The sequence below is a fragment of the Terrapene carolina genome, unplaced genomic scaffold, assembly GCF_002925995.2.
Source record: "Terrapene carolina triunguis isolate 2854851 unplaced genomic scaffold, T_m_triunguis-2.0 Scaffold89, whole genome shotgun sequence".
In the NCBI taxonomy this organism is placed as follows: domain Eukaryota; kingdom Metazoa; phylum Chordata; order Testudines; family Emydidae; genus Terrapene; species Terrapene triunguis.
The window spans coordinates 27,020,244-27,044,434 of NW_020664440.1; the positions used below are offsets into that span (position 1 = coordinate 27,020,244).

The 24,191-nt window shown below is 45.6% G+C and overlaps 1 protein-coding gene across 2 annotated transcripts in view; it reads left to right on the forward strand.

Annotated features, from left to right (window-relative positions):
• Window positions 1-5,992: 5,992 nt before the first annotated feature.
• Window positions 5,993-24,191, forward strand: part of BICD2 (BICD cargo adaptor 2) — a 151,919-nt gene continuing 133,720 nt past the window's right edge. For both annotated transcript variants that reach the window (XM_026650305.2, XM_026650303.2), the window contains exon 1: window positions 5,993-6,531. In XM_026650305.2, the coding sequence (XP_026506090.1) occupies window positions 6,292-6,531 (240 nt within the window). In that variant the 5' untranslated portion in view covers window positions 5,993-6,291. The remainder of the gene's footprint in view (window positions 6,532-24,191) is intronic.

The following is a 24,191-nucleotide window of genomic DNA, read 5'->3' on the forward strand; positions in this document are numbered from 1 at the left end:
TATGCTAACTCCATCATCTCAAAGCATCATGTGAGCTCTATCTTTGGCAATCTGCTCTTTTCCAAAAATGCCCACAGATGCCTTTGAAATAGCGGTTCCCATGTTGACAGTTGCTGCTGAACGTTTTCCTTCACATTTTGAACAAGACTATTTAGCACAACATTGCAGAATGGGATCTGATAATGAGACTCCAGTAGTTTTATGAGCCATCCAGAACACAAATAGTTAATTACTCAAATCTGATCTATGACAAAACAATTAGCCCACCTTTGTTAAGCAGTGTTGCCATCTCTCATGATTTTACCATGCATCTTGCAATATTCAGTGTTTTCTTAAAACCCCAGCTCAGATAGGCAAGTGATTATGTAAAAATCTCAGGTTCCATTTAAAAAGAGAAACTAAGTCCCTAGTCCTTGTGGTTGAAAAGAAAACCTGAAAAGATTATCTGAGTGCACCCTAAAAGCTCAGAAACCAAGACAAATAAAAAAGAATCCCAAATTTATTATTTCTCCAAAATCTCATGATTTTTAAGTCAGCCTCCTGATCTTGTTTTGCATCTGACTAATGGTTTTTGAATGCTTAGGGTTGGCAATATAACTGGTCAAGAAAAAGGGGGGGAAATCAACAAAATATTTCTAAAAATTCCCCATAATTTTTTGGCATTCAAGATTTCAAAATTCATAAAGTTTTGACCACTGACTTCACTGATGGTACACAAAACCAGTGCAACAGAGTAGAGAACCAGGGCCTGTGTCTCCCTTTCTCATTGAAATGATGTTCCCAATTTATGACAGAAACAGTAAGCCTTTTGTTTTCACACTTACTTCCTTTCCTGGAGCTGGTAACATAGCTTTTGCTAACTGCTACCTAAATTATACACCAAAGAGCTATAAAATAGTATAAATTAAAGTAGGATGAAGGCTACTCAAATTTATACCTCATTTTGCCTTTTTCTGGCTCCACTGCATGTAAGTTAAACTATTTCCCAGCCCCCTTAGGATATATCTACACTGCAAGTGAAGGTGTGATTGTAGCATGGGTAGGCCTTGCTACATTGCTAGCAAATCTAGATAGTACAGGTAACAATATTAGTGAAAATATGGTGGCATGGGCAGTCATGCAAGTACCTACCTAAGGTCCCCGGTGGGATTGTACCCAGGTGGATAATGCTGCCACGTCTTCACTATTATTGTCCCTTGTGCTAGCTAGATTAAAGCTAGCATGGGTATGCCTACTCATACTACAAATACAATCACACCTTCACTTATAGCATGGACATGCCATTAGATGCTGAGTAGGGTGGGTATAAAAGAGTTTCATTGAGCTTAAAGGAATCTAACTTTAACTTTCACATCACCTCTTGGTCCTTTCTACCCACTTTACTTTTGTTCTTCATCCAACCCCTTTACAGCTGCAAATTCTCCCAGTGCTGAAACTATATGGGGTGCTGTTACCTCTAAGCCCAAGTTTGCCAAGGCCATAATCAAATAAATACCCTGGTTTTAATGAACTCCCTTTGAAGTGTAAGACTAGGGCAGCGGTTCTCAAACTGTGGGTTGGGACCCCAGAGTGGGTTGCGACCCCATTTTAATGGGATCACCACGGCTGGCGTTAGACTTGCTGAGGCTCGGGGCTGAAGCCGAAATCTGAGCCCCACCACCCAGGGCTGAAGCTCTCAAGCTTCGGCACCCGCCAGGATGGCAGGGCTTGGGCTTGGGCTTTGGCTCCCCAGCCTGGGGTGGTGGGGCTTGGCTTCCGTCCCCCTTCCCAGAGTCATGTAGTAATTTTGTTGTCAGAAGGGGGTCACGGTGCAATGAAGTTTGAGGAACCCTGGACTAGGGCCACCAATATGGCTCATCTCCTTAAGGTCCAGTCCAGGTCCCAGATCTCCCATGAAAGTTGGAAAGTACCAGAGGCACAGACAACTTTCTTTATGGGGAAGTGGGGGTGGAGGAGGGGACTACAGTTAAAGAAATAATAGAATAATAGCTGTTGAATATAGTTTTAATGAATAGTTTTGTACCATGACTAAATTTGTCCACTTTTAATCAAGTGAGATAAGCAAGTTTCTCTTCCAAACTCAGCATTTCCTTTCTTTGTTAATACAATCCTTAGACTTTTTTGGGGGGAGAGGGGGATAAAGCGCCCGTCAAGCCTCCAGTTGTCTTTGTCCCTGAATACCGGGAAGAAAGTTGCTCTTGTGTGCAGTCTCACCACCCTGGCCATTTTCCTCCTTGATTCTCCTTGTTGGGCAGCTGGGAAGCAGAGCTACTTGCCAGTTATAGACAGTAGGGGCTGCTTCTGACCTTGCCAGCTTGTATAGTTTGGGAGGGAGTGGAAACTGGCAGAACAACAATGGTAGCAGAGTATGAAAACAGCTGCAAGTCAAGTGTGGCAGTGCTACTCCAGGACTTTCATGTTCAGTGGGCCAAATTCTGATCTCACCATGTGGTAAATCTGGAGTGCATCCATTGAAGTCAAAGGAGTTAGTTACATCAGCTTATAACACTGTGAGATCAGAAGCAGACCCAGCCAGTTTGGTTGCATGTAGTGCATTGGGGGTTTAAATGAGCATTGGGCATGTGGAATTGATGTGAATTTAGAGAAGAAATAATTGAGAATGTATACATTGATTAATGTATTAATTGATTAGTCTCGTTAGAGTTGGTATGGCAACCCCCATTTTTTCATGTTCTCTGTGTGTGTGTATATATATATATCTTCCTACTGTATTTTGCACTGCATGCATCTGATGAAGTGGGTTTTAGCCCACGAAAGCTTATGCCCAAATCAATTTGTTAGTCTCTAAGGTGCCACAAGTACTCCTAGTTCTAAAAGCTGGGTGTTAGCTGTCAGGGGTGTGTGAGGTTTTCGGAATCAGGCCCAATACATACAGGTTTGCTATTAACACAGGACTCAAGGCATTTTGAAACTGAAAAAAGAAGGAATTTTCGTTAACTGCAGCGGGCTGTTTACATCAAACTTTTGTTTTTCAGCTCACGGCAAGTTTGTTACAGGGACGAGAATTAGGGCATTACCTCAGTATTCACATGCCAAATGCAGCCTCTCTAGATGAACCATGTGGAGGTTTGGGTTGGCACAAGTTCTTCAAAATAAAATATTAGCCGGGCGGCCTCATGACTATGAGGTTAAACTCACAGACATTAAAACACTTTATTAAAGGGGAATGTTTTTATATGTACCAAGGTGGATCTGGATGAACATAGGTAGGTGGCAGATTAAAGCAGCCTGAAAAAAGCCCTGGAGCTATAGGCACAGCCCGTGTTATATACTATGCTCTAATCCTCATGTGTGCTCAGACAGGTAATTGTTTTTTATTGTGTTTTGCTACTTCATTCTTAGGGCCATCCCTGTATAAAATGATACATGCCCCATCCATCACTCTGCCCAGGGTGACTAGGACCCACTCCTGTGTACCCATGACACTGTCCCCATCAGCTGCTGCTGCTGCTGCTTTCTCCATACAGCTGGTTGTGAGGCTCTCTGATTTCTGGTGCTCCATCCTAAAAGAACCAAGGAGCCAGGAGATAAAGCTGGCAACAAGGGAGGAATGCTAAGGAATTCATTCTCTGCCATTGCTAGCTGGTGCTAAAGTTAGATGAAATAACTGATGGGCATTGAGTCTGAAACTCTGGTTGGAAGGTTGGGTGTGCAAATGTGGTGAGTGGCCCTGGAAAATCCTGGGCCATATTCACAACTGCATAGGTCTAAATATGCTACTGCTATGGTGAAATACTAATAATGAACTAACACTGTACAAAGTATTTAACAAAATTATACCTGGCAAGTAAGATCTTGTAACTTCTGCACATTTCTATTGCTTATAAAATTATTTTCTTCTGAATTCTAGTCAGTTGCAAGCCTCTTATCAATTATACGTCTTATATAGTTTACATACAATGCTCATTTAGGCCCCAGAGGGTCCTGTGGCACCTTTAAGACTAACAGATGTATTGGAGCATAAGCTTTCGTGGGTGAATTAAAGGTCTTAAAGGTGCCACAGGACCCTCTGTTGCTTTTTACAGATCCAGACTAACACGGCTACCCCTCTGATATTTAGGCCCCAGTTCAGCAAATTATTTAAGCACTTGCATAACTTTAAATGTGAGGCGTTCTATTGAATTAAATGGAATGACTCATGTGATTAAAGTTATACATGTGCTTATGTGCTTTGCTGGATCTGTGTCTTAAAGGAATACAAAGCTTTACCATGTGCTTTTGAGAGAGCATTACTTTAGCTTCACTTTCTATAATTAATCTAAACTCCAGCACCCACTCCTTTTTCCCCTTATGCCTGTACCAGCTTCTGCAAAACCCTAAAAAATATAGTAAACTAATAAAAAAATTAAGACAAACCTGTAATAAAATATATTTAATTATGTTCCTGCACAAGCTGCTTACCTTTCCCCTTGTTTTCTGGTATTTCTGCCCAGCCCTACTCCACTTCATGGTCTGTAGTTGTTTCTGCTGATCGACTCACATGGCTACCACTCTGTTCCCCTTATCTGTTCGGACTGTAAACTCCCGGAAACCAGAACCTCATCTTCTTACTTATCTGCCCAGTGCCATGCACATCAGTGGCACTATATAGAGAAATAAACAAGCTAAGTGAAAGAAGAATTACATAAAGACCCCCAAACTAATAATATAATAACCACCATAAACAAGCACCCCCAATAAAAATCATAATCAATAACTTAAGGTGTTTCTAATTTCAAATAACTGCTTTAATTAGCAACCATTGTACTTCAGTTATAAATGTAGGGAGGAATCTATAGCAGCATTAAATGTACCTCCTTGAGTGAAAGCTAGAGCAATGGTACAGCTTTACAGTACAATAGCGGTAACTATTTCATGTAACCAGTTAATTCTATCAGAATGCTATTTATCAGTTTTAGTTTTTGAACAAAAACAGCACCCTCAAGAAGCATGCATAACATTCAAAAGCAAACACATGCTCCCATTGTTGCACCCTTTGTTCTCCCTTCCCTCTCCTCCCCTCCCATTCTTTGTGTCCCTCACTCTTTGTTACATCTTAGCTTCTAGCCAGATCTTTAAACCCTTTCTTATGTGCTGAGTATTCACTCACACAAGCATTACCTTTGATTTCACTGCAGCTATGCATGTGAGCAAGGGTTTACAGGATCATGAGAGGGCCCTGATGCTGAGAAGGCCTATGCACATAATTAACTTTACACATGTGAGCAGTGACTTCAATGTGTATTATTGATGTGCATAAAATTGAGCACATGCCTAAATCCATATCCCTGGTCCTGCAAAGATTGATGTAATCTTTCAGCTGAGGAAATTAAAACAAAAAAAAAATACTTTTGTTGGTAAAGTACCATGCACAACAATAGTGCTGTATACATCAATGAATAAATAAATAATTATAGAACTACAACAAAGAAGACAGATGGGGTTGACAATGATGGCGATGATAACAACTTTGGGGGAAAAACATAGTCCTGTGTTGTTTAAAAGCCAGAGGGGTGCGTGCTATCTTAAGTTCACTTCCATCATAGACGACTCTGATTCCCAAAGGTATTTAGGTGCCCAACTTCCGCTGATTTCACTCAGTGACCCCTGTTTGCAATGAATACCGCCTCTGAAAGCAACATATCACAGCAACTGGCACAACTCTGACCCCCCGCCCGCAGTAATGTAGCCACCTAGGTTTGACGCGGCCTGTAGGCGTCACTGTTCCAAGTAAAAGTTGCCCTGACGCCGATGACGATAATAACACAGCCCCCTGCCAGCTTCTTCCCCTAGCAAGAATTCCTCCAAGAGGGCTGGGGCTGCCTTCCAGCTGGGCTGCCCTCCCTGTGCATTGTGGGACTCGTAGTCCTCCGAGGCACGCGTTTGCTGGGAGCTGGGGGGAGGCGGGACTACACGTCCCACAAGGCCCGCCGGGCAGCTGGCTGGCCGTTCCTTTTGAATGATTTCACTGCGCTCTGCCTGCCCAGCTAGTTTCGCAGCCGCAGCCCGCAGGAGGAGGCAGGAATCATGGTGTAAGGGGCTGGCTGGGGCGGGGGTGCAGCCAGGGGCGAGAGCGAACCGAGCGCCCTGCCCGTTTCATGGCAGCCGGGGGAGCTGGCAGCGCAGCAGCGGGGCCAAGTTGTGCTCGCCGAGGGCGGCCCATGGCAGCCCAGCGGCTGCGGGGGTGTTAAGGGCGCTGCGTCCGCCCCCCTGCCCGGCTCGCCCCGCAGCCCCCCTCGCTGCGTTGCCCCGCCGGACGGGGACGGGAGGCGCCGCTCCCGGCCGGCCGCGATGGCTCTGGCTATGGAGGAGGAGGACTACGCCAAGCTGGTGATGGAGTCGGAGCCGGAGTGGCTGCGGAGCGAGCTGAAGCGGCTCTCCCAGGAGCTGGGCGAGACCACCCGGGAGAAGATCCAGGCGGCGGAGTACGGGCTGGCCGTGCTGGAGGAGAAGCAGCAGCTCAAGCAGCAGTACGAGGAGCTGGAGGCGGAGTACGAGACCATCCGCACGGAGATGGAGCAGCTGAAGGAGGTGAGCCGGGGCCCGGGGCAGTGGCCGGCTGGGGGCCAGGGGGTGACCCGCCGGGACTGACTGCCCTGTGCCCGTCTGTTGGAGGGAGAGTGGGCAAGGCAGAGAGCGCGGGCCAGGGGCTGCGGCACATGAAGGGGGATCTGGAGACCCGGGGTGCCTCAGCCACTGTCTGACCTTGGGCAAGGCCCCCTGAACCTTTGGGGGCCACGCTAATCTCTGGGGTAACTCCGCTGCAAAGGCTGGGAGGAATTTGGCCCATCTGTAATGGGAGGCCGGTCACACATCCTGGGGCTGCAGCAAGGACTAATTCACTGCTGCCTGCAAAGCAGCCTGCTCTCTGCAGTGGGGAGGGGGCACGGGAGCGCAGAGGATGCATTGCTACTGATGGATGTTCTGGGCATGCATGTTTCTGTCTGGTCTGTGTCTGTGCGAGGCAGTAGCGATGTAATTCACCCTCCCCGGGAAGTCTGTCTTCAGCCCTCACTGGAAAGCAGCTGTTGGCTGCATCTTGGCTTCTTCCAGCTCAAATGAAGAGCATCGTCATCGTCTCCAATGCAGTGCAGTGTCACAGCTAGATCCGGCATCATCATGCACATCATTGCTGGCGTAACGCTATGCAGCCCTTTAAAGGGGCAGCTCAGCAATTCCTCTAAGACCCTGTGCCCTTCCAATGACATCTGCTGTGTCTTCTCTCAGCTGGGCGAGATGCACAGGAAAGAGGAGACTTGCGATTAATACGCTGGAGATCAAGTGCCAGTCTGTTACTGTGGTGGTCATTGCAGGCGGGAGGGAATAATGGAAGTCGGACCATAATTCTGTTGTTTGCTGTATAATGGCATACCGTTCAGAGCTCTCCAGATACCATTTCTAATATAGAACCCAGTTCCCTGAATTTTAAGGGTGCAATTTAATATTGGGATCAAGTTTTTCATCTCTCTCTTTTGCCTTTCCTGTCCCTCCAAATATACACAGATTTTGAATTAAATTATTTAATCTGGTTGTTTATAAAAGGGATATATATGGGGGTGAACTATGAGTTCCTTAGTATTAAGTAGATTTCCCCACCTAAGTACAAAGGTTACTACTATTTTAAAATGGAAAAATTGCTGGTAGAAAGTAATTATTAGGAGTAGGCCTTCTTATAAAAGTCTGAATTGCTGATATTTAAATACTGGCTACAGAGCATTCACAGGATCTTTTCTGTACAGAGCTGATGGTTCTCCAATAAGTTAGCCTTATAATAAACAATCTGTAAAGACCAGAAAATGAATGAATGGCTGCACAATATGTGTAGAAATGCCATACCCTGTGCCAAAGATCCATGTACTACTGAGCCATTCAACACACTTGTGTTGGCCATCCATGTCAGAGCTTTGACATGACATGGAGCTTCCTGTAAGCAAAGCAGAAAGTACAGAAATCAAATAATTGGCCTTCTGAGTGAGTGTCAAAGTGTAAAGCAGCGGAGTGTCAGCATGAACTCAGAAATTCCTTGCTATTGCTGGCTTGTCAAACTCTTAGGACCAAATGCAGGCCCCCAAGCTTTGAAGACCCTCACCTCACAAGGCAATGGGCTGGGGGAGGGGAGAGTTCCCACTTTTCCGGCTGCTAATTGTTCGGGTAGAGATCATTTTCTGCAATAGTAGATTGGCAGGATAGCTTCACTTTACATTGGGATTATAGGGTAATTACAAGGAGGACTTGCTTCTTCTCCCCTACCACTCAACCAGGGGTGGGGGCAGCAGTGTATTTACCTTCCCCCCCCCCCATTCCTACCCTCCCCTGACCCCCTGCCCAGCTCTGCAGACAAAGGGTATGTCTACACTGGAAACTTCAAAGTGCTGCCCTGGGAACGCTCCTGTGGCAGCGCTTTGAAGTGCGAGTGTGGTCGCACGCGAGCGCTGGGAGAGAGCTCTCCCAGTGCTCCTGGTAATCCACCTCCATGAGCCTATCTACACTAGCACTTTAAAGCCCAGAGCCAGCAAGGTAGAGCACTATAAAAAGTAAGTGTAGACAAGCCCAAAGGCCCTGACAGTCCCTCAATCTTCAGCCTGCAGTGGAGCGAGAAAGCATTTATTTCCTTGAGCCCAGGAGTACTGCTTTCTCTTGCCATGTTATGGTATGGGACCCTGTGGTCAGGGCAGAGAGTCAGAGCAGCTGTGCTCTCCCGTTCCCCTGGCCTGCTCAGTACCACTGACATAATCATCCACAGGGTGGGAATGGCAGAGCGAGGAAGCTAGAGAGAACCAGAGAGCTGTGGAAGGGCAGACCTCTTGGAGAGGAGTAGGCTCAGATCACATGGGGAAGCAGAGGACCTGTGAGGGGCTAGAGATCCAAAAGGGGAAAAACAGGGCATGAGGGACCAGAACTCCTGTTGAGGGAGGACCAGATACCTAGGAGAGTGGGGATCAAAGCTTCTGCAGAAGGGACCTCTGAGCGGGCATCGGAGGCCTGGGGGTATGGAGCTCCTGGGGATGCAGAAGGAATGGGGTGGAAGGGCAGATGATGGAATGTAGAGCAATGAAGAAGAGCATACACACGCTCGTATATGTGGCCAGTCTGTATTAGGCTATCTCTTCACTACCAGGACTATAGCGACATTGCTGTAGTTCTGCTGGCATAACCCCGTAGTGTGGACACAATTTACAGGGACGGAAAGGGTTTTTCCCTTTACCATCCCACCGACAATAGCTAGGTCAATGGAAGCATTCTTCCTTTGACCTAGTTGCGTCTTACACTGGAGGTTAGCTGGGCATAGCTATGTCGATCAGGGGTGTGGATTTTTCACATCCCATGAGCAACGTAGTTATGTTGACCTAAATTTGAAGTGTAGACCAGGCTTTAGAAAACTTGCACTGGTGTAACTGAGGGCTTGTCTACACAAAAACTGCATCCACAATACCAAATTCGTTTTAATTCACACCTTTTGGGTATGCCTACACTGCAACTAGACACCTGAGCCCTCTGACTTGGTCTCAGGCTGTGGGGCTGATTCATTGCAGTGCCTGGAAGTCTACACAGCAATGAAACAGGCTGGCAGCCCGAGCCCCATGAGCATGGGCCAGCCGTGGGTTTTTCATTGCAGTGGAGACGTGCCCTTTGTTTCAGTGCAGGTCTGAGTGTGTTTAAAACAAACCCCAGCTTAAGCTTTCTCCCATCAATATGGTTGTCAATTCTCTCCATATCTCACTCTTCTCCACCCTTGACTCTTTTGCCCCTCTTTCCCATTGCAAGGTCTGTCCTTCCAATCCCCTGGCTCACCCTCAACCTTATTCCTGCTCTAATGCCGCAGAGCATCTCTGGCAAAAATCCCATGACCAGGCGGCTTATTTCCTTGTGCTCCTCTGTCAATCTGTCTGTATTCGTTTATCTCTTATATTTAAACCTGGTCTACACCTAAAACAGGTCAATGTGGCTACATCACTCAGGGCTGTGAAAAATTTCAAATCCTGAGTGCTGTAGTTAGGACAGCTTAGCCCGCCCATTTGGACGTGGCTAGGTTGATGGAAGGATTCCATCAGCTAGACTGTGCCATGTCAAAAACAGAGAAGCAGCCAATTTCCTTGGAGTCAGCCGGTCTTAGTGTCATAAGTATGAGAAAAGATTTTAGTCTCCTCAAAATGAGTTTTTAATCTCACGCTTACTATGAACACTGATTCTATTCTCTCCCTATGTCCCAAATACACCTCTGTGACGCATGGCCAGAAAAGGTTAAACATCCTACAAAATAAATAACCCTCAAAAGATATGTGGGGAGATAATGTTTGTGTTTTTTTGTGTATTTATATATATATACACACACACACACACCTATTCATCTATCAAAGGATAGATATGAGTATGGTGGACAATGTAATCAACAGTCCTTGTCTATGATGTATTCTGATAGTTCAGACATCAAAAGAACATCCTAGCATTTAAGTGAATTGTAAACACGGGATATCTCGGTATTCATCGCTCTTTGAAATGTACTGTGAATGGTGGAGAAACAAGCAAATGGCCTTGTGTTAATTCTTATAGCTAAGTACCGGTGATGGACCTCCTTCAAAGTCATCCTAATTACCTTTTGTTCCCAGAGGAACTCCCAACTTGTCAAAGAGGACATGAAATTGTATAAAAGATCCTTGGGTCCTGATTCTGTCATCTCAGCTCTGCTTAAGCTTCATCAGAGGAAGTTTGAGTCATAAGACTGAGGTCCCAGTTATGCTGGTACGCCCTGAATATGAGATTTGGACATTGCACTATAACCTATGAACTATTTCTGAAAGAACTCTTTGCAACTACAAAGCCCACCATCTCTGCTATGAATCTGAACCTAAATGGATTGTATGTATATTGATCTTTTAACCATACTCTCTCTCTTGTTGTTTAACAAATTTAAGTTTAGTTAATAAGAATTGGCTGTAGCGTGTATTTGGGTAAGATCTGGAATATTCAGTAACCTGGGAGGTAATATGTCTGATCATTTGGGATTGGTAGAACCTTTTCTTTTATATGATGAAATTTTCAGAAATCATCATATTTGACTTAGGTACCTGGATGGAGGCCTGAGGCTGGATCATTTTAAGGGAACTGTGTTGTTTGGACTTCCAGTAAGGTAATAAAAAAGCTGTTTTATGCTGGCTTGGTAAATCTAAGCATTGGAATATCCAACAGCTTTTTGGGGTTTGGCTGCCCCATTCTTTGCAGTTCACCCTAATTGAGTGACCACAGCTTGCGCCCACTGGGACCCTGGTCACAACCACTCATTAGCCTGTAACCAGCTCACTAGATCTATGAAGAGAATATGTACAAAAATATAAACTTTTTTACAAGTAGATGTAGTGCCATATTCTGATTTTAGCTACACAGTGTAAATCTGTAGAGTTGAATTCATTCTGGATTTGAGACAGCGTAACCAAGATCTGAATCTGTCCAACACCGAGTCTTCATTTCAAAACAAAAGGTAAACTATTTAAAGTAATCAGTAGAAAGAATTCCTTTTATTTACACAAAATTCCTGAGGTTTTAACAGCATTATACAGCTAAATGTAATCCTGTGAGTGGGGTTTTTTCCTTTAATCTTCTTAAAACAAAGTTCCCTCTGTGTTTTTGGCACCGATCAGTATTAGTTTAAACATTTTTGTGGGAGGAGGACAGGAGGAAGTCACCCAGTACCCTAAAGATAAATAGTAGGATATGCTCATAATTCTATTAAAGGGTGGCCTCATGGCTAGAGACCTGGACAGGGAACTTCAGAGTCCTGAGTTCTACTCCTGGCTTTGCCACTGGCCTACTGGGTGACCCTGGGCAAGTCACATCACCACCTTGTACCTCAGTTTCCCCATGTATAAAATGGAGATGATGATAATGACATCCTCTGTCAAGTGCTTTGAGAACTACTGAGGAAAAATACTAGGTATTATTATTTCAGCAGTCACTTTATTCCAATTCAAACAAGTGTATTTGAGTCAGTAAAGGGAAATGTCTCTCCTGCTCTTCTGAATTTATATTCAATCAAAATGTTAAAACAGGTCTGGATTAGTTTCCATATACCCAAATCAATATTTTATAGATAACTGTATTAAAACACACAATGCAAAACTTACATCAATAATCACATTGAGCCAGGGCAAGGTGCATTTCAGTAGTACATTAATACACACACCTCGGCTGTGTTTTGCAGCATGAAGCCTATATAGCCTGATCTTCAGATACTCAAGGCACATATTAACCAAGTGCTAGCACCTGCCCAGCATTATCTTGATGCTAATATATTATATCTGCTTAAGTTTATATTTGATTTGAACAAGAAAGCTTCTAAATATATCTTAGAGCACACTTTTGGATTACGTACCTCCACTGAGCCAGACGGTTCATAACAGAGAGACAGAGAGAGAGAGAAAGAACACAAAACAAAATGCAGAACCAAGAACTCACAAAAGAAAGAACAAACTCCCTGGTTATTTTCAAACCGGTCTTCAAATTAAACAGGGATTTATTTCTCGATTTTTCCCTTGTTGCCTGCCTCCCTCTCTCTGCACAGCCAGAATATTAAAAATGAGATAGGATCTATCTAGTTCAGAGGTGGGCAAACTACGGCCCGCGGGCCACATCCAGCCCGCGGGACCCTCCTGCCCGGCCCCTGAGCTCCTGGCCCAGGAGGCTCGCCCCGGCCCCTCCCCGGCTGTTCCCCCTCTCCCGCAGGCTCAGCGCGCCGCTGGTGCAATGCTCTGGGCGGCCGGGCAGCGCAGCTGCAGAGCCGCAGCCTGACCCAGTGCTCTGTGCTGTGTGGTGGCGTGGCTGGCGCCAGCCACCGGTGCTCCAGGCAGCACGGTAAGGGGGCCAGGAGCAGGGGGGGTTGGATAGAGGGCAGGGGAGTTCGGGGTGGTGGTCAGGGGGTGGGGCGGTCAGAGGGCAGGGAGCAGGGGGGGGTGTTGAATGGGTGCAGAGGTCCCGGGGGGCAGTCAGGAAGGAAGGGGGGTTGGGTGGGGCAGCGGGGGGCAGTCAGGTGCAGAGGTTCCGGGGGCGGTCAGGGAGAAGGGGTGGATGGGGCAGGGGTCCTGGGGAGGCATTCTGGAATGAGAGGGGGGGTTGGATGGGGCAGCAGGGGGCAGTCAGGGGTGAGGGTTCCGGGGGTGGTCAGGGGACGGGGGGGTTGGATGGGGTAGGAGTCCCGTGGGGGGGGGGGCGCGTCAGGGGGCAAGAAGCAGTGGGGGATAGGGGCCGGGGGCCGGGCCATGCTTGGCTGTGCCTCCCCTAACCAGCCTTCCATACAATTTCCGAAACCCGATGCGGCCCTCGGGCCAAAAAATTTGCCCTCCCCGATCTAGTTCCTTGATGCCTGTGCCTGGCTACTACTACACACGTTACTACTTCCAACAGAGATGAGCCCCTTTCACATTATGTTTGAATTGTATAAGTGAAGCTGAAATCATTCCAGATGCATCTGATGCACTATTGAGAAGGCAATTGCAAGTTGCTAGATACAGGAAAAAAGTCTTAGGGAAAACCAATGCAGGCTTTATATTATTATGATGTGTCTAACATAATCTATAAAATATTAAATAGGAAATAAAAGACAATTTCTGTTTTTCTTTCCCCCTCTGCCCTAACACTTTTTTTTTTTTTTCTTAAAACCACCTCACATATTTAGTACAGTGGGATTCAATTGTGCTGTATCTGCACATGCTTTTAGACTGCAAGGTTTTTAGGACAGCCACGCCATTTCATATGTATTTTTTTTTACTACTGCACATCTACATTATATTATGAATTCTTTATTTCTATAATCGTGCCCATGTTTGCTGAGAGATTTAAACATGGATCTAACCCCCCTGAAGTGGCCTTGCCAGCCAATCAAAAAGCAGCTTTGGACAGCATCCGGTTTCATATTTGAATTTACAGCTAGCTATAAATCTAACTGACATCTCAAACACGACTCAAAGTACCATACAGAGCAGATATCCGCTTTTCAAGTCAACATTCCGAGCTACAGTCTCCCACAAATCTTCCAGACTGCCAATAATCAGACTCTCCAGACAGCCACTTTTGTAACCAGGGTTGATCCTGCAAACCTTCAGTTGTACGAGTAGTCCTCGCTCATGCAGGGAGCCCGTGTTACTTATGCAACTAGCTTTGTTGCAGACAAAGGTTTGCAGGATCACATCCCAGCGTAGTAAAGTCTATGAAAGTGCCCTTTTATTACTTTACCTTGTGTTGCATTAAAATGCGATGCAATACTTAACTGCAAGAGAACAAGTTACTTTTGTCCCCACCCTCATGCAGTCCCCAAGTAAATAAATCACACGCTGTGCTATAACTGCATAATGAAAAAACAACGAGGAGTCCTTGTGGCACCTTAGAGACTAACAAATTTATTTGGGCATGTAAGGGCTGGTCCACACTAACCCCCCACTTCGAACTAAGATACGCAACTTCAGCTACGTGAATAACGTAGCTGAAGTCGAAGTACCTTAGTTCGAACTTACCGCGGGTCCAGACGCGGCAGGCAGGGTCCCCCGTCGACTGCGCGTACTCCTCTCGCAGAGCAGGAGTACCGGTGTCGACGGCGAGCACTTCCGGGATCGATCCCAGAAGATCGATTACTTACCTCCGGGTCCGCTGGTAAGCATAGACGTACCCTTAGTCTCTAAGGTGCCACAAGGACTCCTCCTTGTTTTTGCTGATACAGACTAACACGGCTACCACTCTGAAACCTGCATAATGAAAGTTTGAAATGGATTCCACTTTACAGAATCTAGGTTGTAGGTTACCACCACCTTCACTAATCATTACATTCATCCGTGGAGATTACCTGTACCTAATTCCCTTAGGTGATAGTAAATGCAAACAAAACAATGGATCAGTGGGAAATGCAGCACAAATTAACATAGATGTGTGAGGTACAGATAGATCTGGCCACACTCACGAAATTGGCGTGCGTGAGGGGAATTCCACGCTTCACCAAGGGCCCTCAACTCAAAGCAGTTGATCTACATGGGGTAGGGAGAGCTGAGAGAAGGCTTGAGGTCCAAATGCTGAGCTCACCCCCCTGCATAATCTGGAGCACGGATCTGTGGGTGTAACCAGTACTCTGTTGTAGAGGAGCTTGGGGAATAGAACTAATAGAGAAGTAACTATGCAACTCCAGTCATATTAGCACCCTGTAGTGGTGGAGCATGCTGGCCCACCAATGCTACTGAAGTTCTGATGCTACAGGAGCTGCAACCGAGTAGCTTGTAGCTTGGGCAGGGCCAATCCCTTCCTCCCCCAACTCCATGCACACAGCCAATTTACAGGGACAGTGCTGTCTTCTTAAATTGTAGTCTCTTGAGGGCAGGGATCTTGCCTTATGTGTTTGCACAGCACCTAGTACAATGGGGTCCCAGATCTCTCGGCACTACTAGAACATAAATAACAATAACGCATGGTGGAATAAATCATTGGTTTGATGTGTTTTAAAAGCAGCATCGGGCTGTGGTTAGAGCAGGAGACTAGGAGGCAGGACTCCTGCGTTTCATTCCCAGTTCGTTAAACGGCCACCCCTGACAGATCACTCCCACTCTGGGCAAATTGTCTGCCACCAAGGTCCCTGCTTTACTCTAGCACAAGCTTCAGAGATTGATATGTGGCAGATCTTGTGTGTGGAAGTTTCTTGGCTAAGTCTGGAAAAACAATTTTTTAAAATAAGTTACATAAACGATAAGGGGTAAAAGTCCCTTCTGAGAATGCCCAGTGTGCATCTGCTAAGGTTTAGTAGATCCTAACAAAGTCCAGACTCCTTCAGAGGAACTATGTATTGTCCCTGCTTGGTCTGACTAGGGGATTCAGCAGGGTACTTGAGCTGCTCCTAGAATTGTTTACATGGGAAAGGTAGGAGATAATTACAACAGGACACACACAGACCAAAATCCTGCTGAATATCAAAGGCAGGAGAAAATCGGGGGGGGAGGGGGAGAAATAATTGCTGACCTGTAATTTTAAGCTGTCTTCATTTCTGAGGCATTCTACAACATTCAGCAATCTTCTAGCTTTAGGGAGAGAAAAAGGTTAATTTCCTCTCTTTTTCCATTTTGAAGACACCGCATCCCATAGTCATAGGCAGTATGTCCTAGAGGCTAGAGCACTGCACTGGGTCTCAGGGGGCATGGTTTTATTCTTATTTTGGCCACTGGCTTGCTGGGTGATCTTGGGCAATTCACTTTACTTCTCGGTGCCTCAGTTTCCCCACCTCCATCTGTAAAATAGGGATAATGATGCTTACCTCCATTGTGAAGTGCTTTGATGTCTACTGATAAAAAGCAATATAGAAAACCTAGGGATTATTATTTTTATAATTCCATGGGGATGAGAGAGGCCACAAAGGTGCGGGGGGGGGGGGGGGAGGAGAGAGAGTGTTTGTTCCACACATTACTCCATATGGCTCCATCCTCTTTACAAGGCCTCAAAGTGGCATCTTGACCTACACCTAGAATTTATGTTTTTGAGGGCTGAGCAATACTAGAAAACTTGCAGCAGTGTAAGTAAATCAATTTAAAAGTGACTTGGTTACACTGGTACAAATCCTCAATGTAGACACATTTACATCAGTTTAAACTGCACTTCCTTAATCTGCTTATTTCTATTTAGCTTAAAATGATTCCAAATCAACCAAAATGAGGCTTTGTCTGTCTAAAGGGAAAGCTGCATCAGTTCAAATTAAATAGTTTTTCAAATTATTTAGTCAGACTGGTGCAAACCCCTATGTGGACACTTTTTTTTCAGTGCAAAAGTGGCTTATTTTGGTTTAGCTTTTAAACCTATTTCCAAATGACATAAGCGTTTGTTTGTTTTTTTTAAAAAAAAGATTAAACCTGAAATAAAAGTGGCCACATAGGGGTTTGCGCTAGTTTAATTAAATCAGTTTAACTTCACACCTTAGGTTAAATCTGTGTAACTTTCTTGGGTAAGCAAAGTCTAAATCAGTTTAAAACCAACATAGGGATTCGAAATCATTACTTCTCTTGGATGTTCTTATTTAAGGAGACACTCAGGAAAAAAAAGTCCCTTAAAGTTATGCATGCCAATTCTTGCTGTGCTTCAGGTGGTAACCAGTTAGTCCGCCTGTTGCAGAAGCCCTCAGTTTCAATACATAGCTCACATTCTTTGGATTAACCTTTTAAAGTCAGAAACAGTTCTCTTCCCTCTGTGGTAAACTGGAAGATCCTTCATATAGACTTACATACATTCTTGTTTGCACTGTTATAGCCCTGTGGGTCCCAGGATATTAGAGAGACAAGGTGGGTGAGGTAGTATCTTTTATTGGATCATCATCTGCTGGTGAAAGAGTCAAGCTTTCGAGTTACACAGAGCTCTTCTTCTGGTCTGTGTAGCTCCAAAGCTTCTCTCTTTCCCCAACAGAAGATGGTCCAATAAAAGACATTGCCTTGCCTACCTTATCACTGTTATATGAAGGATCATAATTTTCCTCTTAATTCACTGCCACATAAGCCACATCCACAGTATGGGTGCTACAGGAGCACAGCTACCACACAGATCTGTCCTACATCAACGGAAGGAGTTTTTGTGTTGATGTAGGTAACCCACCTCTCTGAGCAGCGGTAGCTAGGTTAATGGAAGAATTCCTCCATTGGCCTAACCATGTCTACACCAGAGGTTTGGTTGAGTTAAATGACTCAACTGTGTGAATTTTTCACACTCCTGAGCGATGTAGCTGGATTGATCTAAATGTTAAGTGTAGACCAGGCATCAGTAATTGTTGAAAATATCCAACTGAGTAGGGGGGACCTTTGGGAGAAGTCAGACTGTTAATTTAAAAAAAAAAAAAACAGTTTGGAGGGGATGGGTGTGAGGGAAAGTGCAGACTATTGTTTTCGCGGCTGTTAGGTTGGTTTTTGTTGGCCTACCTGGACAGCAGTCCGACCTCAAAGGTTTGACTTTCTGCACTACAACAATGTTTTTAGTTTAGTGAAACTGATCCACGCTCAGACCCAAAATAAAGTCTAAAAAAGCAAAACAAAACTTGTCAGCCCAGCAATATAGAGTTTGGTGGCTACGTGCTATGTCAGGGTAAAAGTGTGCAGGGCTGCTCCAAATCCTGCTCACCTTTTCTTCAGTGGGAATATTTGTATATGTAAGAATTTGTCCCACTCTCTTATGAAAGAGTTGCACTGAATTGTTGAATCTTCTGGTGAGACCATTGTCCAAGTAGATATGTTGTTTGCTTTGGTTTAACATCCTTGTCAGATGAGCAATAACTTATTATTCTCAATGTAATGGTGACATTACAGCAGCAGCCAGAAGTTCCGAACACTACTGGGTTTCCATTATGCTAGGTGCTGTGGGAACTCTCTGTCCCTGCCCCCAAAGAGTTTGCAGTCTACAAAGGGTCAAATTATGCCCTTCTCTTCAGGCAAAGAGGTAACACAATGGTGCAAAATAGCTGCCATAGCGGGAGGTGGAATCTATCATGGCATCCCTCCATCCCCAAGCCCCACATGGGGACACCTCATGGCTGATTGTGGATGGGGGTGGGGAAATAGGAGAGGGCAAATACTCCATGTGGAGCACCATAGAATCCAGATTTGACAGGGCCCCTGGGAATGAATACTGTCAGCATTAAGTGCTCCTCACCTTATCCTTCCTTGGTGAGGGAGGGTTGTTGGGGAAAGCTTGATGTAGGTAGGGGTGTTCTTTTACAAGCAGCTCCACTGGGGGGGTTGGAGGAAACAGGAGGAAACAGTGAGGGGCTGGTGGATGCCTCCCTGATGTACAAGATTTTGTTGTGGAGTTTTGGATATCCACCTATTTTGCGGCTTGCATTCCCTCTGTGATCAGTCAAACCCTGGCCGTCCCTAATGCTGGGATGTCTGGAAACAGACTAGTGCAGAGCCACTCTCCTGATCCTTGTGTGGATTTCTCTGTGGGGAGGCTATGAGTGAGCCTTCAGCTTCTTCACTCTGAGTCACAGCTTTTAATTACTGTTCGAAAAGCTGCTGCTGGGCTGAATTCACTGCTTTTGTAACACCATTGATTTCAGGGGTATTGCACCAGGTTAAATTTGTCCTAGTGAAAATATGAGCCTTTAATTTTAATCTTTAAGTAAATTCTAGTGGTTTGGAAAATGTTCCTTTTTTAAGAACAGCGGTGAGTGGGTGAAGGCGGGGGAGCTGTTCAATGCAGTGGAGTTAATAGGTTCACCATTTCCTTTTCCACTCTACTGTATGTGAGGTTATGACTATTCTGTTGCACTGCGGGGCCATAAGACGACTTCCAGTGGGTGATTCATCCTCCAGGCATTTCATTTGCTTTTTCTTTCTCAGTATGCAGAGAATTGTTTGTTCAGAGTTGGTAACCGAGCAACAGTGGAATATAACATGTATTTGAAATATGATCCATAAAACCTTAACAGAGGGAAGTGACATACATAAATAAACTTTGCCATCCAAATGAATGTCAGAGCCTCATATGATCCAGACAGGAAAAAAGTCAAAGTTTCGAATGTAATAGCTGGGAAATATATAACTGCTTTGATATCTTTCCGGCTTCCATTTCTCCTTCCACATACCCTCCCCCCTGCACAGATACTTTGGTTCTCCCTCTCAGGCTGCAATGTATAATATGCTGCAGGTTATCCCTCTGCATCCTTAATAGAGACTGATTTCTAGCCACAGGTCAGCCAGGGTTTGGAGTGGGAGCCGCCAGCCAAAGAGCCAGCTACAGGGCTGTGGGCTACCTTTTGCAGAAAACAGAAATGTTCGAGTCCTGGGGAAGGGAGTTTGGTCATGTCTAAATTCCACTTTGAACCTTCAAAATAGAAATGGAGATGTTCTGGCTTCAGTATCTAACTCAGGAGATTTTAGTTCCGGAACCAAACACAGCCAGAGCTCAGGGCTGCTCAGGTTCTGTCCTGTTGCACTTCAGTCTAATCTCTAATGCTTAGTCACTTTTGGATTTGCATGTTACTAGGATACTCTTTGTAGGGGGCCCAATCCTGTGGGCATGTGCAGCTTGTATTGAAATGAATGGACCAGCTTGGGTATGCAATGCACATGCACTGCAGGATTCAGTCTTTACTCCTCCACAGTACTTTGTTCTATGATCCATTACTCATACCTCTTTCCCTGACAATCCTCTACTTCACATTAGTTTTCATCTACGCATGGCCTTGCTTTTAGCAAGTTGAAGTGGTGTAACAGAACTGCACTACATACAAATCATATGGTATTTCTAAACTTTGCTAAGGGGTTTCCCCTTCTGTACCCTGACATTGCTGAAGGTAATCACTGTTATGCTTTGGCTATGATTCTACAGAGGTTTCCTAGGCAAAGAGTCTATTGATTTAGAGGAAGGAGGAGTTTTTTTCTCCCGTAATCCCACAAACCAAACAGATATGTTTATACTGCCCCATCATTTGCTAGCACCACATTTTTATTGCTTCCTAGGCACATGACGAGTTTGTTACAGTGGATAGTCCATGTCTAAGGTCAAAATCCTTATTCTTGGTACAGTGTGAACATCCAGGTTAAGTTTCTAAAGCTGACTAGGAAATTTAGCCACACAAACACCACTGAAGTTAGTGGGGGTTCTGTGACTAAATTGCCAAGTCCGTTTTGGAAATCTTAACCACACCTATTGACACATTCTCCTATTAAAACAAACAAGCACTTTGTTTATAAAATAGTCAGGTTATATTGTTATAACATGGGGGCCCAGCAAACACACCACATTCGCTCCCTCCCCAAACTGCACCTCCATCCTGATGTTCCCCATTCTGCCATCCCAGAATAGATTTGGTTTCATGGTGTGTGTGTGTGTGTGTGTGTGTCTCTGTCTCCCTCGAACGACCAGTCTCAGGTTCTGAGGCCTGCGTCTCAATTTGTCTCTGAAGAAGCCTGTAGTGTTCTGCGTTGCCGAGTTTAAGTACGCTGTTTAAATTGGTGGATTTTAAATGGGGGGGAAGGGGGCTGTTACTGAATGTTCATATTTTCAGTGAGGTTCTGAAAAATAACCCAAGAACCAGCCCTGTGATAAAGTTCCTGTAGACTGAGGGTGTGCTACACTATGGAGACTGTGTTGGCGTAGCTATCCTGGCATAGCACTGTAGTGGAGATGCAGCCGACGCCACCAGAAGGAGTTATTCTGTCAGTGTAGGGACACAGTCTCCCTGGATGAAAGTTCTGCATTTGATGGAAGCTCTTTTCTGTCAACATAGCTGTGTCTACACTGAGGACTTTGTCTGCCTAGCTACATTGTTAGGCGTGTGTTTTTTCATGTCCCTGACCGACCTAGCTAAGCAGATACAACTTTTCAGTGTAGGCCAAGCATGAGTCCTTGATCTATGTTTGGGCAAAAGGAAGCCACTTTTGTCTTTACTGTCTATTCCTCATTTGGGTAAGTGAGACAGCAGGCCTCGTGTCTAGAGTAGGAACTGAGTCAAGGCTCCTAGATTTTGTTCTCAGCTCCACCAGTGACTTGATTTGTGATCCTGGGCAAGTAATTTATGCATTCTGTTCCTCGCTTAGCCCTGTTTTTAAAATGAGTGAATGTATTCAGAATCCAGACTCTCTTGAGTTGTTGTGAAGGTTATGGTTTATAAAGGGACATCTATGTTCTATCCAGGTTCCCATAAGTCTTAGAACTTGCTGAAAGCTTGCACTGAGGAAAGTCTTAGGGCTTGTCTACACTGGCACTTTACAGCGCTGCAACTTTCTCGCTCAGGGATGTGAAAAAACATCCCCCTGAGTGCAGCAAGTTTCAGCGCTGTAAAGTGCCAGTGCAGACCATGCACCAGCGCTGGGAGCTACGGCCCTCATGGAGGTGTTTTTTTGTTTTTGTTTTTTTTAAGAGTGCTGGGAGAGCTCTCTCCCAGCGCTCTGCCATGACCACACAAGCCACGTTGCCAGTGTAGACTAGCCCTTCGTAGGAAGAACAGGGGAGTTGTTGGAGTCGAGATTCCTTGTTAGCATAGCTCGAGAACACTAGTACTGGACATGTGGCTCTGTGGTCACATGTGGCTCTTTGGGGACCTATGTTAGGTTTTTTTTGGAATTTTTTTCCTGCCTGATGTCTGACATGGCACATGTGGTGCTGAACTAATATATACAGCAATACAGTCTATCTCCTCAATATATGTTTCACTCTATATGCATCCAAAGAAGTGGGTTGTAGCCCACGAAAGCTTATGCTCTAATAAATTTGTTAGTCTCTAAGGTGCCACAAGTACTCCTGTTCTTTTTGCGGATACAGACTAACACGGCTGCTACTCTGAAACCTGTATTGCTGTGGATTCCTCCAAATAACTGATGGGGGATGGCAGTAGAAAACAGACTGTGTTGAAGGGTTTGTCCTGACATGGGCAAACTACATCCCACGGGCCACATCCAGCCCGCGGGACCGTCCTGCCCGGCCCCTGAGTTCCCGGCCGGGGAGCCTAGTCCTCAGTCCCTCCCCTGTGCCCCCCCCCCTGCAGCCATGCTGCCGCGTGGGCCGCGCTCTGGCCCGCTGCTCCCACTGGGCAGTGTGGGGAGCGCAGCTGGCTCTGGGCGGCTGTCGCGGCTGCGAGCTCCTGCTGCTGGTAAGGGGGCGGGGAGTGGGGGGGTTGGGTAAGGGAGCGGGGGGTTCTGGGGGGCAGTTAGGTAGGAGGGGGTGGTTGGATGGGGCGGAGGTTCTGTGGGGGTGGTCAGGGGATGGTGAACAGGGAGGGATGGGAGTGGGAGTCCTGGGGGGCCTGTCAGGGGGTGGGGATGTGGATAGGGGTCGGGAGGGCAGTCAGGAGACAGAGAGCAGGGGGGGGGTAGATAAGGGGGTGGGATCCCAGAGTGCAGTTAGGGGCGGGGAATCCCAGGAGTGGGTGGTCAGGGGATGAGGAGCAGAGGGTGGTTGGATAGGGGGTGGAGTCCGGGGGGGGCTGTCAGGGGGTGGGGGTGTGGATAGGGGTGGGGACAGTCAGGGGACAGGGAGCAGAGGGGTTGGATAGGGGGTGGGGGTCCTGGAAGGGGGCGGTCAGGGGGGGTTGGATGGGTAGGGGGTTCTGAGCGGGGCAGTTGGGGTGGGAAGTGGGAGGGGGTGGATAGGGGGCGGGGGCCAGGCTGTTTGGGGAGGCACAGCCTTTCCTACCCGGTCCTCCATACAGTTGCGCAACCCCGATGTGGCCATCGGGCCAAAAAGTTTGCCCACCCCTGGGGTTGTCTGAGTGTCCCAAAATAATAGTTATCCTATGTTGGTTTCCAAATTTGCGTCACGGTATTGAGTGTGGATATGATCACACTGAAGTCTGACGTGTAAAAGAAAACAGCACCATGCAGTATCAAGATATTGCTATATGATTATTTTGTGGCTCTTTGTGATTTAATTTGATGAGAGAATTCTGCATTCATTAGCAGAAATGTAACTCTTCTAAGCTGAGTGCTACCACTCTCAAGAGAAAGCGAGCAGAAAAACTGTTGGGTTCACTCTCAAGAGAAAGCGAGCAGAAAAACTGTTGGGTTCACCAATTTCGTTACATAACATGTAAGGAGGAGGGGTTATCATTCTCCCAGAATTTTCTTCCCTAAACTATCCATTTGTCACTGATGCAGCTTGTATAATTGAATTACCATACTTTGTAGATTGCTCCTGATTCGATTCCTCCTCCTCCCACCCCCAGCACTCTGTGGCATAGTCAAATCTGGTAATTCTGCTCTAGTAACTGTATCTCTGCAAGACCTTAGATTCTGACACATATCTTAGTTCACTGTGTTCAACAGCTGTGCAAGCAAATTTATTCTGATCAATTTACTGGTAGTTTATAAAGCAGTATTAAAAATTAAGTGGTTAAACCCAAATAACCATTTCTCTTGCAAATGTAACCCAAGACTAAGTCATCTGTTACAAAATGACTAGTAGGGATTGACTTCTCTCAGTCTCAACAATACTCCATTACAAAGTTCATCCTTCATTTCAAGCGCAAATTTTCTTCGATTCTATTCAAAATTACTGTAATAAGTGAGACATCATTACAATATTAACAAGGCAGATGCTGAATTAAGACAGTGAGGTTGAGAGAAAAATTAAATATAGATGGAAACTTAACAGGAAGGAATTCATTCTTACCTTTTTAAATCTTGTGGATCCAATTTTAGATTTTGGTCTCATTATAAAAGTCAGGTTACACATTTGGTATTGGCACTCACGCTGTC